The sequence below is a fragment of the Chlorocebus sabaeus genome, chromosome 15, assembly GCF_047675955.1.
Source record: "Chlorocebus sabaeus isolate Y175 chromosome 15, mChlSab1.0.hap1, whole genome shotgun sequence".
NCBI classification, from domain to species: domain Eukaryota; kingdom Metazoa; phylum Chordata; class Mammalia; order Primates; family Cercopithecidae; genus Chlorocebus; species Chlorocebus sabaeus.
The window spans coordinates 47,398,521-47,414,441 of record NC_132918.1 but is presented as its reverse complement, the minus strand read 5'-3'; the positions used below and the strand labels follow the sequence as shown (position 1 = coordinate 47,414,441).

The window sequence follows — 15,921 nt, the reverse complement described above, 5'->3', positions numbered from 1 at the left end:
CCATGTTCTGAACATTCTAGGATCATGAAATATGGATGTTATTAACCTTACTTGTCCTCCAACCACTTTCTTCCAATAATGGATTCCATGTCACCAGTCACAGGGATGGGAATGTGACTCAGATCTGACCAGTTACCTTGTTCAATTCCCTATGAGTATTATGTGATTGGCCTACGGGTGATCTCCTGATACAAGCAGAGGCAAATGGCATCTTCATGACTGATATGCAAATATTGGGAGAATGAAATGTTATTTTGAGCTAAAAAAAAGAAAAAGAAAAAGTAAGCCTGGACATGCCATTAGTCACCTTCTCCTGCTTTTTAGAGTAAGCCATCTATCTGCACCATGAAAGAATGAGGCTAGCACTCAGAGGCAATCGGGGCCAATAGAGAAAAAGAAAGGATAGACAGCCATGCTTGAAGTCTTAAGCCTGGCATGTCCAGAGTCAGCTCAATCCCTGTTAAACACGCCAATGAACAAATTTTGCTGAAGCTAATTTGAATTCAGTTTCTGTCACTTTCATCACTTGCATCTGACTTATACACCAATAAATTAAAGTACGTTGGAACTGAGATAAGACACCGTCAATATGGATTTCTTTTATTTATTTTTGGTAGGCCAGTTTGTCACGCATGACTTGACATGAGCAAAGCAAGTTCCAAGTTACGGGGCTGAGTTCTGGAGACGCTTCCAGTGAATGTCAGATCTCATCCGAGAGACAAAAGACAGAGTCACAGAATATAATCAAGGTCAAGTCCCAGTAATCTGAACAGGGACATTAAGAGGTAGGGTAGGGGAGATGCCAGAGTCAGGAACCAGGGAACAGGAAGGAGAGAAAAACAAACAAGACAGCAGCAGCAGGCAGGGGTGGGGGCAGCACACCGAGTGCACAACTTAAAGCTGGAAGCCAGCTGAGCACTGCTTCCCAGCCTCTGTTTAAAGATCCCAGGGTAACCTTCCCATTCCTGCCATGTGATGCCACCTGGTGTCTGAAAAATGAAGTCAGCATGAAATTGACTGCCAGGACAAGGAGTCCTTAAGCAAAAACGGCCTTAACTTTTTTTTTTTTTTTAAATTATGTATCACCCCGGTACCTAGACAGGCATCAAAATAAATGAGTTTCATGCTGATTATCAGTTTTCAAGGCAAATATCAAAGTGAATAACCTTCAGAAAGATGTGTCAAGATAAGATACTTGTTTCTAAGTTAAGCAGGTTCATGAGAAATGTACCTCTGGTTGTGATAACAATTTCAGTTAATTCTGATCAAAAGGGGACAGCTTCTTATCACCTCTGTGTTTACAACTATGGATCAAATTGGAGGAGCACTAATGAGGGTTTCTAACAAAGCTTTTCAAAAAGTTGGAAGAATCAGAATGAACGTTAAATATCTATCTCTGGAATAGGTTTTAATGATTAGTATTATAAAATGTCCCCATCTGCTTCTGAAGGAGTCTATCAACTCATTCATTCAGTAGTTATTGGAGAAACTACCAAATAATCGCCTATGTGTTGTGAGGGATGGAGAAAATTTGCCTTTAAGGAACTCAAAATCTACTTCAAGATGACGTTACCAAGAGAAAAAATGGAATTATTTTAGGAACATCTTTTTATAATCAAACCCTATACATGTAAGCTATTTTCTGAGATGGTTTTTAGGGTTAGGTTTTGTTACGCATATTAAATCCCTTCATAGCTATTGTTTGCCTACTTCAGTGAGGGGTTATTGAGGGCCAAGATGAGGGGCTATCCTCATCCAATCTATATCACAAACACCTGGCATAATGTCTAGCACATACCTATCCTCAGTACATTTCTCTTGAACGGCTGGATGATAGTTCAAGGTTCCCCTCAGTTCCACGGTTGCTTGAGTCCCATAGCCATCCAATTACCTTCCATATTAAATTTCCCTTAAGATACATGGGTGGTAAGAAATGTAGTCTTTCAAAATGCCACTCAAAGTGTCAAGCATTCACTGGTATCACACTTTAAATGACATTATCTAGCAAGAACTTGTCTGCAGCATAACAGTCTCATTAAAAAGTCAAAATTGGTGCTCCATTTCTTCATCTTTTTAAATAATCGACATCAAATTTCCTTATAAGCATTTACTTCACAGGGAATAAAGACATCTAGTATGTATTTATTGTCATCCAAGAGTCAGCTGTTTAATGAGATACTTATTTTATCTCTAAGAAAACCTGGAGGCATTTGCACACTGTGGAATTATTTTACAAGTAGGTTTCAGTACAACAATGGCAATATTTCTGTTTTGCAGATAAATGGCCCAAAACATTCAACATCCTCTTTTTTTTCTTCTATCATGGGTAGAAAAAGAATTTCAGACTTCTATCTCTGTGCAATCTGCACTTAAATGAAGGTTGCCAATTATTAAGTATGTTAATGGGGATTTTCGGGACCAGAGTCTATCATAAGTAGTTTGCTCTATTTTAAATAAATATATGCAAGCCAAAAGAAAAAAATAAAAATCACTTGTGATTCCACATAACACTTCTGACTCCATATAAATTATATATAAATAATACAAATGTTATATGTTATTTATATATATGGGTATAATAAAAATATATAAAATTTAATCATATATAATTATATTCATATATAATACATATAATATATATTAGTATATATAATAATTTTAGATGCATTTGCACATATAAATTTGGCTGTGAATTTTTAACCAAGCTAGATCTTATTATATACTAAATTTTCTTATTTAATACTTATTAAATATAAATATTATATATTAAATATTCCTATTTACTTAAAAATGTATTGTGAATCTCTTTTCCCATTTACATAAACATATTTTTTCTTTATCATTTTTTAAATGACTTCATAGGGTTCCATGATATTAATATATTAGAATTCACTCAACCAACTAGTAACCATTGTGCATAACTTCTTGCTCAAATCAATGGAGAGACTCATTGCTCAACTCATCTCCATGGAGAGACTGTTGCACATGCCCATAATTACCTCTTAGAACAAATATCTAGAAACAAAATTGCTGGATCAAATGATTCACAAATTCTAATGACTCAGTAAATAGTGCCTTTGTAAAAGTTTTATCACTTTCCTTTTTCACCATATAGGAGGGTTCTCAATTCCCAAACTCTGACTTACTCCAAGTATGATTATTCTTTTCTGAGTCCTGAAGATTCAAATACTTGCCAGGTAAAAATAGTACTCCATTGTTGGTTTAATTTGTTTTATTTCATTATTAGTGAAGCTGATCTTATTTAGTACAACTATTGCCCATTTATGTTTCTTCTTTTGTTTATTCACTATTTATATCATTTGTCCATTTTTCTATTATGCTTACCTTTTATTATTGGTCTTTGATGATAGGAGTAACAGCAACAGCTAACATTTAATGTGTATTGAGCATTAGGCCCTGATTTAGGTGTTTTATGTTTAATCCCATCCTGTGAGGTAAGTGCTATTACTGTCTTTATTTTACAAATGAGGCTGCCAAGGCACAGGGGGATTGAGTAACTTGCCCAAGGTAACATAAATAATGAATTAGGTATAGTGATGAGATTAACAATTCATCATGTATATTACAAAGACTATTAACTGATCAACATGTGTTGAAAATGCTTCCCTTGGTTTATTATTCGTCATTTAATTTTTTTGTAGTGGTTTTTGCCTGCTAGGATTGCTTGACTCTATTGCCATCAAACAAATGGGCTTTTATTTTATAGTTTCTGCGTTTGATAGCTTGATCACCTGAAGAATATATAAGTAAATATAATGCAAACACATTAAAAACATTCAGACAGCATAGAAGAGTATAAAATAAAGAGTTAACTTATTTTTCATCCTTTGCCTATATCGTGATCCTAAACAGCAAAGGTATCTGATTTTAACCATTTATGGGTTTATTTTTTCTGATTGTTATTCTATGACTCTTAACAATATGCATACATTTTCATTTCTTGACTTAGCAACTCCACATAGCATCTGTTCATTTCCTAGTATGCCAGATGCAGAATTTTAGTTAGCTTCTCCCTTCCTTTCTTTCTCCTTTTTTTCTGCTTAACTTCCACAAGAAATATCAGTTTTGGTTGTGAGCACCTTTATAACTTTAAGTAACATATTAATACTTCAACCTCTGTTTCTTGATTTATCAACTTTAGACAGTATGTCTTAACTAAGTGATTCATTCCTAATAGAGGAAATCACATGTAAAAATGGTTATTCTCTAAGTTTCCTGGATCATAAAAAGCCGTATTTATGAAGAAATGCTTCACTAGAAGCAGATTTATCTTTAGTCATTTTAATAAAACCAGAGAGATCTCTGTAAGTAGAATGAAAGATATTGATATAAATAAGGGTAGGAATTATATTTATATTTATATAGCATAGGCTATGTAGATTACAGGGCCTTTACAACCGTAATTACTTTATTACTCAGAATAATTCCATAATGTATATGGAACAACTATTCTCACATTTTCTAGATCAATAAATTAGCATAGGGAGTTTATGGCCATACAAAATCACGGTAGTGTTCATCTAGGTCAGCAGTCCCCAGACTTTTTGGCACCAGGGAACTGTTTCGTGGAAGACAATTTTTCCATAGATTGGGGGAGGGAATGGCTTCAGGATGAAAGGCATTCTCAGGCATTAGATGCTTATAAGGAGTGTGCAACCTAGATCCCTCACATGCGCAGTTCACAATAGGGTTTGCGCTCCTAGGAGAATCTAATGCTGCCCTTGATCTGACAGAGGCGGAGCTCAGGCAGTACTGCTCACTGGCCCACTGCTCACCTCCTGCTGTGTGGCCCAATTCCTAATAGGCCACAGACCAGTGCTGGTCCACAGCCTGGGGGTTGAGGACCCCGATCTAGGTTTTGTTTTGTTGTGTTACTATCCAGCATCCACTTTTCCTTTATCATGGCAGTATTACCTGAGCAATAATTCCACCTTGCTCCAGTCTCAGCTCATGTGCTTCCAATGAAGCTGATTATATACCCTTGAACTCATGGAGCAGGTGACTTAGACCCAAGCCAATAAATGCTGTACCTTTACTGGCCATAGTAATTATTCCAAGATAAACTGCATCAGAATCTATGAAAGGTACTAAAATTTAGTCTGGGAATGGTGGAGCAAAAATTCTTGGTCAAATCTCCTGAAGAGACAGCCCTGGGAAATGCTGGCAGCCATCTTGTAACCAGAAGAGGGCGCTAACCATGAAGTTGAGCCAAGAAAGATTCCTGTTCATTTCATTGGATCCTTGACTGAGCCATTTCTGTTACTGGTGTTCAGTTACATCAGCTAATACAGATTCCTTTTTTGTTCACCTCAGTTTGGGTTGGTTTCCTGTCAACTGTAGTAATTGCACAGTTAATTAGTGGCCATTTTGACACCAAATCTTCTGACTTTTAACCTAGGCTTCTTTCTACTCTATTATGCTGCCTCTGAAATTAAGGTTTTTGTTCAGGATTCAAAAACACACCCCTTGAGATCTCTTCCATATATCTTTTGCCTTCCTTCATAGCCTATTAAATAACATTTAGAAATGCAAATGTATCATGTGGCATTCATTTGTGAGGCAGTATGCATACATGTTTGAGCATGACATTCCCTTTATGTTTGAAATAATAGTATGAGTTAGGGACAAGCTAATTTCAAAACTTTTATGTTAAATAAAGTTATTTGCATTTTAGCACAAACAATTCTGGATCATTTTAAATCACAGGAGCATGATATAGCACCCACCAGCTGCTGCTACGTACAAGAGTTGTGGCCATCAAATTTAATTATGTTAGGTATCTGAAATTCAGAGCACAGTTAACCCAAGAAACAGTATTATAATTAATCATATGCTTCTTAGATTGGCAAAGAAAGGCTGCTTTAATCTAAAATGTGGCTAAATCCTAGAGCACAGTATTGCCACAATACTATTAAAAGTGTAAAAATACTAAAACTAAAAAAGATGGTTCTTAAGCAAAGGGGTTTGCTGGCAGATGAGAAGGTAAATAAAAGTATATGGCTATTTCAGAGGGGCTCTGGGGGCTTGGTCAAGGGTTATAGTCATCAATAATTGGGTTTCACATCAAAATGGAAAACTTGTTTTTCCATGACACAAGAATAACTCTATCACTGTTTTTAAACTTCAAAACCACACAAAGACGGAAGAAGAAAGGGAAAACACAAAAGAAGTTTCCATTTGTTCTTCTAAGACACACTTCAAGTACATAGAGTCTGCTTTCAAAAAGTTACTATCTAGAAAGGCAAATATATATGTAAATCCAGTGCTGTGCAGGGGTGAAGCAGAAGCTCAGCCTGTGGGCTGGAGGTTCCCAAAGAAGGAGACTGAGGGAACAGTTGAAAGACTTGATTAGGCAGAACCAGAAGCTGAATTGGTGAACCCAAGAGGAGTGAGTTTTGTCCAAAGGCAGCGAGATACCACCCAGAGAGTTGTGTCAGGGTGCTATACAAGGTCTAGTGTGAAGAGAAAGAAAAATGGAGAGACAATGTTTGAACTTTTAGACTGAAAGTCATAGAAGGCCTTTAAATGATATGTAAATATGGCTTTCCTAAGGGAACCAGAAAATGGTTGGCAGGGAGTGTGTGGAGATAAGGCATTGCAAGGAGAGGAAATATCTGTGTAAATAGATGTACAAAGAGAATAGTATGTGTGCTATAAATTAAGTTTAAGAAGCAAATGAGCAAGTGAGAATAAGTGAAGAGAATGGCACATGGAAATGTGCAAAAAGGAGGACACGGTGAGCAGCAGACAGCACTGGTAGACAGCCTGGGCCAGGATATGGCAGTGCTATAGACCACTCAGTAGAGCTCATGGAAAGAAAGAGCTGGTATTCAAATATGTAAGCTTTGGAAGTGAAATGATTTTACTTAGGATTACCCTTTATTTTACATTGGAGCTCACTGGGATCACTGTACGATACCAGAATTGCCGAAGCTGAGGAGTACAAGATTTCAGCTAGAATGGCAACGTCTCATTCCTAGAAAGGAAGAGCTCTTGCCACGGTGTGAAACATATCTTCTTTTATTAAGACTTTATGAAGACATGGGTAGAGAGGTAGGAGAGGCACCTGCAATACCAACCATGTATTGACCTGAGGAGATACTACCTGGACTATTTCAAATGAACCCAGGTTGGTGCTCAACAGCATCAACATTTATCCTTAGCGTCTGCATTTTTAATGGAAAACTACTGTGAATGGTAGTCCTGAAACCAGAAAGGCCAAACCTTCCCTGGTTGTGTCTGCATGATTCTTTCCCAAGCTCATTTGCACTTTAGTGGTTTTGCTTTGCTTGGCCTTTTCCAACTTGGCAGCTCAGGAAGTAAAAATGAGGAACTCAGCAGATTTTTAAAGAGTTTTACTCCAAATGTTCTTTTAATGCTAGTATTTCTTGGACAGGGATTTCTGATGTCCTAATTAATTGTTCTTGGTGTTTCTTTAAAAGCATCCTTTAGCATTTGTGAATCTGCCCATGGCTTTTGCTCTTAATTTGCACTCGCTGATATTTTCATTTAAAGCAGGAAAGACACTTCTCCGTGGCCAGGTGAAATGTAAGTATATTTGGAGACACACTTGAAAGTTGTTGAATTCACTGACAACTTTGGGGCAGCAGCCTTAAGAAATGTCAACTAGCAAAAAGAAAGAAAGAAAAAAAAAGAGTAGTGCTGTTCTGTCATTTCCTACTCCCCTCTGTGAGATCTGACTTTTAACAATCTTTTGTTACTTCACAATACATTTTCAACTGCATTCGAAGTAATTAACACCCAGAATAGAATCTTTTTGTCACATTTAATTATCAGATATCGACTTTCTTTTGGGATATCTGACAGTTGCCCAAAATGTTGGTCTTAATCTAAAACCAGGAAGAGACCTCTGGCACAGTGAAAGCCACTGAAGTGGCATTTATTAAAGATAAATGGTAAGTGTCTAAAGGGGAGGTAAGGAAAGAGCACTGGCTCTCATCCCCCCACCCTAAAATCCTTCCAGCACAAAGGGAAATTGCACTGGTGCTGAGCTGAAGCTCCATCAGTTTCATCCGTCATGTGATTTTTAAAAGATGTATGCATTCCTATACAGCATTACCTTTGCGTTGAGAAATAAAGAGTATTCTGACCCTTACGTTCTGGCTCCAATCTGCCAATCTGCCCATCAATACAAGGGTTTCTATTAGTCTGTTATCTGGAAAGTGACTTATATAAGGCAAAAAATTAAATGATATTGATTTGAAATGAAAAAAACTCATTTATGTGCATTTTAGGAACCTTAAGTGAATCAGCTAAATATATGCATTGAGTAAAATAAGTTATCCTCTAGGTAGTATCTTGTAATAAGCTGGAAACATAAAACCCATTAATAGTATTAGAAATTAGATGCCTAATGAATTGTGCCCATTATGGAGATTTTCTGTGATAACAATTCCTTGAAAAAAGCCAGAGACTGCCTGTAACTCTATGACATAAGAGAAAAGATACAAGTGAAAGCACATTTCACATGGTTAAAGAAACATAGGCCAAGTTCTAGTACTTACTATGTAAGGACTATGGCCACTGCATCATTCAACACACTCTCTCCAAACAAGAGTGTGTACAGGTCAAGGTCGACGTGCAGTTCATGGAAAATGGCCAGCACTGTCACTAGGAAGACACACACAAACATGCAGGTTAGCTGAGATGCAGGCATGGCGTTTTCCTTGGCTATGGTCACTGCTCAGAAACATTAATTAAATGCTTATCTTCTCAAATCCAATGACTTTACTAACACCAGACCTTTATTCAAAAAATATCTGATGCTTAGAGGCTTGTCTTGGCTCCCCACTGCTTAAAGACAAAATTTGAGCTCCCAAGTACAAGTGTCCTATAATCTGCATCTTGCTTACCCTCTAGCCTCATCTCCCTCTGCCCCCTTTGCCCACCCTTTGCTGCCTTTCTCAAGTCACACTGAACTTGCCATAATTTCCCAAACACACTGTGTAGTTTCTTAGCTACCTTTGCATTTTGATTCCTTCTACTATGGCAGCAATTCCCTTCTCGTCCACTTGCTACCATCCTCCTATTCCTTAAACACACACACACACACACACACACACACACACACACACACACACACACACACTTCTTGCTACCGAAGACTCATTTTTTTTCATTCTTTAAGAACCTTTCAAGTGTCCCCTCCCAACCCTTCGACTGCCTCATCAGAGACCTCACTCACTCCTTTCTGGATCCCAGCATTTGGATCAAATCACTGAACTTACCACAGAAAGGACTGGGAGCTCCCTGGAAATGGGGTTCATCTTTGGACACATGGTATTAGGCCATACTCAGTAACTGCTTGATGCATGAATGACTAAATGAATGAGGGAATGAATAAATGAAGTTGTTGCAATGGCCTACTCCTGTGAAGGGAGGCATGGTTCCACCTGGGTCTCATTCTGTCCGGAGATCACGCTCACCTATAAAGATGGACTCAGTGTTCTTAAGAACAGGACATGAGGATTTGTTTCTGGTTGCCTGCTGCATGGCCTGCTACTATATGCCATGTTCTTGTATTGAGCCTCTGTGAGTACATTAGGGCAGTCAATAATCACATACTGATTATCTGTGTTCATCAAAACTATTCAATATCTTGATATTTAAAACAGTTAAGCAGAGTGTGAACAGCAGTCATTAGGAAAATGATCCATTGAATTAATTGCCAAGGGGGAAAGAGATAGGTTGAAAATGATACTAATGGCAAATGTTTAAGGCAGAGTGGGTATTTTTAATTCTGTGTTTTCCTATTTCATGGATGGTGAGGTTAGTAACTGTCTTGTACAAAATAGTGCTACGAGGGAATAAAAGCAAGAAAGTCAAGTTGACTTTGAAGGTTTTATAGGTAGGATTAAGAAGTTTGGAGCTTGTTCTTTCATAATAGAGAGTGATTAAGAGTTTTAATAAGAGAAACGACACAATCTGAACCTTGGAAATAAAGCTCAGGCAGAAGAGCAGAGGGCAGAATGGACACATGGCTGGAGGTTTTCCCAGTAATTCCGGTAAAAGATGAGTTGTACCAGGACAGGAAGAGGCCCGGATTCATGCTCCCAAACTCTTACATCTTCATTGTCTTGGGTTCTAATAGACCAATGACCACTGTGCTTTGTACTTCACAAATGTACCTCACTGGTTTTCATCTTCTCTGTGTGCCACAAGCCCTTAGCACAGTGATGCGACATCGTAAGCCTTTAATGAGTGAACAAATAAGAGATACCATCAAGGAGGATACAGCAGAGGTGACAGCACCCCAAGATATTTGAGATGGAAAATTGGTGGGTGTTGGTGCTTGAGAGGCAGCAAGGAATGACTCTGGATTTTGATCTATCATACAACACGTGACTATATTTAATAGCAATGTATTGTACACTTGAAAATTGCTAAGAGAGCAGATTTTAAGTGTTCTCAGTACAATGACAAAAGCATGTGAGCTAATACGTATGTTAATCAGCCTGATTTAGCTATTCTGCAAGATATGCATATTCCAAAAAATTCTGCTATATACCATAATATACACAATTTTTGTCAATTAAAAAGTTTTTTTTCAAAGAAGCTACTGCAAAATCCAAAAAAAGAAAGAAAATGCCATGAATTGACATGACAATTGGCCAGATCCAATTTTATCAGGCATAGAATCAATTTTATTATGCTAGTTGAATAGGTCCTATTAATCATGATAGGTAAAATGGCAGAGATTTTACTAGCTTTCTACTAGCATGAAGCTGTTAACATTTGCCACAACCTTTAGACGTTGCAGGTAGTGGGAGGGAGGAAGCAAACACTTCTGCTAAGTAATCTCTTTCTCCTTTTTGGATAGAGTTAAGACACTGCATCTACCCAAAACAAAAAGGTTACAGTGGGATTTGGTTAGCAACATTTTCCTTTTGCTAGGATTTTGTGGAATAAAAGTAACTTTTTAAAACTAGAACATTCTATCGTGGCCTCTCTATTGTTAACTTTAGTCTCTAGCTGTTCATTTGTATCATCAAGCTCTGAAAAGGACTTGCAGCCCATCTCCACTTCCATGGAAGTTTCCTAGGCCCACGAAAAGGAAGGTAAGGCCCTTACCCCACCTCCCCACTTACGGAGCCCCTCTGCCCTATGGGAAAGGCTCTACATCTGTCTAACGAAAGCTTTGAGCTTTGAAGAGGAAAGGCTTTTAATTGAATATCCAGTTTTGTTCACCACTGCTCTGACATTCCCACAATTCCTTTTGAACAAAGAACTGAACTCCATTTCATAAACGATGTCCCACACACAAGAGAAAACTGTTACTTTGCACATTCTTGTCTACCCTGTGAAGAAATGGAATAGTTTTGAAATAAAGCTAGGCGGTGTGTCCTACAAGAGGGAGTATTTTGCTGGGAACACAAAGAGTTGAATAGGTGAGTCGGGAAATTAGTCACCCACTCTGCTGCTGAGCTTGGAACTTTAAAAAAACTCATTTAACTAGCTCCTTGGCAGGGCTCAATCTTACATGCAATGTCCAAGACTCTCTGCAGCACCTCCCCAGGAGAGAATCTTTGGGACAGCCGTGGACATGCACATAGCAGCTCTGCCCACACCTTGCTAGGTTGGTAAGGATAACCTAGGTCCAAGGCAGGACTAAAAGTCAACGCCCATGTAAGTGAGAGTTCTTGGGACCACAAGAGGAAAACATTCTGGACGTCATGTGGATAGGAAGGGGAAAAGATGCAATCCGATTTCTTAAACTTTTGATTTTATCAGACAATCTGGTTATTTCTGTCTTTATCTTACTTTAGTTCCATTCATCTTTTAGTGGCAGATTCTCATGCTTCACTTGTGGCTTGGAGTTCCTTCTCCTCTACATACCCTCTTCCTACCTGATGTTGTAGTGAGAGAAAAATTCACTTTGTCTTTCAAATTGATAATAAAAGATACAAGCACATATGATCTTATGCTCAAGTAGATGAATGTGCATGCACACACACACACACACACACACACCCCTACCTCTAGGTAAGCATAGTAGAGGAATGTGATAACTGAGAGATACTACTGAATCCCTGGAGATCTCTGAGAAAATAATTTCAGCCATCAAATGGTAAGGGTCTTTGAGGGGAATGAGTGAGGAGCCAGCGGTGTGGACTGCACTCTAAGAAGCTTTTGATAAAGGATGAAGAGAGAAAAATCCATAACCTATGAGGTCTAAGTGAGGCTTTCTCTTAGACATATAATTTATAGGTTGACAAGAGTAAGCCAGAGGAAAGAGAGGTTGAAGACAGAGAAAAAGGATGAGAAACCTGCTGGAGCAAGGTCTGGAGAAGGCAGAAGAAAACTGAAAGGCAGATGGGGAATGCATCTTTTCAGGAAAGTAAGATCAACTGCTGAGAGTCAGGAGAGAAACACATGAGTTAGAGGCTAGAGGAGGGTTGAAAATGTGCAGAATATCTTGGAGGCAGATAATGCAAGTTTCATGAAACACTGTTAGGGTCAAACACAGGATAATTTTCAATCTGTAAGAGAAAACTGTAACACTAAAATGATACAATATTTTGATTTCTTCATCATACCAAGGGTCTTTTCCCCTACTACAGCTCTATTATAGCATCAAAACTAATCCTTTTTCATCTCAAAGATGATAACCACACCACCTAGTGATAAAAATACAGAGAGTGACTACATGACTCCATGAGTATCTCAATGTATTTACTCTTAGATGTTTTATAATTTTTTAAAAACTGCTGTCTTTTCAACTGACCACTTTCTTGATGCCCTTTCAGAACTTCCAAGTCTTTAGGGTGATTTAGTGACAGACCCTTCCCTAGAATCTCCATTAGCAGCTCTGTGACCCCTATTTTCTAAGTGTTTTATAAGGAATTTAAATTTCAAATGATATTTTAATGTGGCAGCTCTCAGCAACCTAGCACAAGATCTGCCTGGGTCGAAGAACAATAACATGGAATAGTTCCTACCCCTGTCCTCCTAAGTTGTCATTCAGCCTTGTCAAAATGCTGGCTCTCCCCTGGAGAGTGCTCTCTATGGTTTTCTGTGCAAATCAGTATGTATGACACTTGTCCATGACACATAGAGAATCAAAAACATGTGAAGCTTTTGCAGCTGAATCGGTGTCAGGCCTGACAGGTGTAGAACCTTGGTATTCTCATAAACGAGGTAGCATTTTTCCATTTCCAAAAAATGATTATTGTGAAAATGTGTTTTCTTTTTCTAAGAAGGAGGATGGAGGAGGAAATTCTCCTGTAACTTTTCCTACTTTCCTGAAATATTGTATACAGTGAGATCTGAAGGAGAGGCTTTCAAAAAAGTTGTGGTATCTGGGTGCAAGCTGAAATATGGGAATTATTTTGAGAACTATTAAATTCTCAGCAAAGATTCAGCAGCAAAATTGATGCATGGATTGATTTTGCCAGTCAAGTTTTGTCAACCGTAATCCTAGAATACAAGTGAAAAGACTAACCCTTCTGAGTCAGAGAAACAATACCAGATTACAAAGCTAATGACTCGTTGTTCAATTTATTGAGGTCATTCTAAATTTTAAGTTACACAAAACATCATGAAGAATTTAGCCCTAAAACTTTGCAATTTTATTTTAACCATCAATATGCTATATCATTTTGGTACTGAGGTAATAATGGAGAATATATGATATGCATGCACACATTTGTAGCCTTCCTCAAACAGGGTTCCTTGGGGAAAACAAACTCTTATGCCCCAGAGCAATGGCTTCAAAGTGTGGCCCAGGGACCCCTGGAGGTTCCTGAGACCTAGCCAGGAAGATCCTCAAGGTCAAAACTATTTTCATAATAACATGAATATGTTACTTGCAGTTTTTATTCCAGTTCTTTCATTAGTGTACAGTGGAATTTCCCGGAGGCTACATGATGCAACAGATTGAATGCAGAAGCAAGATACGAGAATCCAGCTGTCTTCCATTGCACTATATGTTAAAGAGCTTTGTAGAAATGTGAAACAATGCCACTCTTCTAATTTTTTTGTTTTGGAAAATAAACTTTTGGTGAAAATATGTTTTTTATATTAACATGCAAATGTTTTACGATTGTTATTTTAAATACATTAATAAAAACATGTTTTAGAATTTGTTTTAATTTCTAATATGGTAAATATTTTTTATTTATTCATTTTATTTTTTGAGAATGAGTCTCGCTCAGTTGCCCAGGCTGGAGTGTAGTGGCGCAATCTCAACTCACTGCAACCTCTGCCTCCCGGGTTCAAGTGATTCTCCTGCCTCAGCCTCTTGAGTAGCTGGGACTACAGGTGCCTGCCACCACACCTAGATAATTTTTGAATTTTTAGTAGAGACGGAGTTTCACCATCTTGGCCAGAGTAGTCTTGAACTCTTGACCTCAAGGGATCTGCCCACCTTGGCCTCACAAAGTGCTGGGATTACAGCATGAGCCACTGCGCTTGGTCTCTAGTATGGTAAATATTGATAGATACATCTCACATAAGCAAAAACTCTTGGGGGTCTTTCCTAATTGCAAAAGGTTTTGATACCCAAAATCTTGAGAACCACTGCCCTAAGCCATTTGTTATATGTAATGAATTAACTTGTTTCCTCTCTGTTTAGAATGATACTAGCTAAGCACATCCTTGAGAGAAATGAGAAAATATTTCCTCAAATCATCTTCGGTAGAGCTTAATTCCCTTGTGAGAAGGGCCCTTGAGATCTTAGTATCTTTTGCCATGCAATAACCAGCTGATTCTTTCGGTATACATGTAGGGGATTTCTAATAACTTTTAAATGAGGAAAATTATTCTTTTTACATTAACTCCACTATCACATTTCTAGAATCATATTTCTGTTGGTATTTATATTTGTTTAAGCCTTTTTTTTTTTTTTTGAAATGTAAGTGCTTTGTGGGCAGAGATTTATTATGGGTGCATAATAAAAATACTGACAATCCCACCTCTATCCCTTGACTTCAAACACGGCTGAGTGATGTTTGAGAATAACCAATTTCCTTTTTTTGATGAAAAACCAGAAATACAATCCCTAGCAGTCACTGAGAGTAGAAAAAGGTAACCAGAAGGTCATGTGGTTTGGCATTAAGAAAAGTAGGATATATTAAGACTGGAAAGGGAGAAACTGGAAGATCAATCCAGGTGGGGAATCTTTTCCAGGTCTTACATCTGGGAACTTATGGACCGAAATCTGTGGGCACTTTATCTAGTGTTTTAAAATCTTCCCCAAGGGTACCTACATCAGAGATATTCTAAATTTAACATTAGCAAAGAACATAAACATTTAACAAAGATTCAATTTTCTCACCAATGAGGTTTAATGAGCCGTGGTGAAGTTTAACAGGGAATCTGTGCAACATGCCCAGTATCTGAGTGATGACGACTCACCCCTTCATACAAGCATTTTCCAACTAGGATTATCACTTCAGCATTTTTCCTTTCTAAAAATGAAAACGGTGGGCAAGGGTTTATCTACAAATCATGAAAAAACATTAAATAAAGCTCTATGGAATAAAAAAGCAGCAGCCATAGTTAGGATGGGTCACCAAAAAAAAAAAAAAAGAAAGAAAAAAATCAACACTCGGAGGTAAAAATCTCACTGTGACCCATAACATGTAAGAACTGTGAGGAAAGAGACATATTCAAAAGACAACTGTGTTAGTCATGATCATGGTACACACAAAATAAGAGGGCTTCCCAAACAAGATTTTCTCTTGCTACAAAAAGATATGAAAGAAGCAGATTTCTTGTACCATCACTTCCCAACCAGAGGATCAGGACCGGGAGGGACATTACAGAACTGTTTCAAAGTGGAAGATGACCATGCCGATTCCCTAAATAGATTAGAAAGTTGCCAAGGGTAAACAAGAGTAATATTGAGAAAGAGTCAACATTGGGCCTGTGTGAGATACA

At 37.9% G+C, this 15,921-nt stretch overlaps 1 protein-coding gene across 1 annotated transcript in view; it reads right to left on the bottom strand.

Moving 5' to 3' along the window:
- Positions 1–15,921, bottom strand: part of SLC9A9 (solute carrier family 9 member A9) — a 592,312-nt gene that overhangs the window by 379,011 nt on the left and 197,380 nt on the right. The window contains exon 6 of the mRNA XM_008008833.3: positions 8,547–8,652. Coding sequence (XP_008007024.1) covers positions 8,547–8,652 — 106 coding nt within the window. The remainder of the gene's footprint in view (positions 1–8,546; positions 8,653–15,921) is intronic.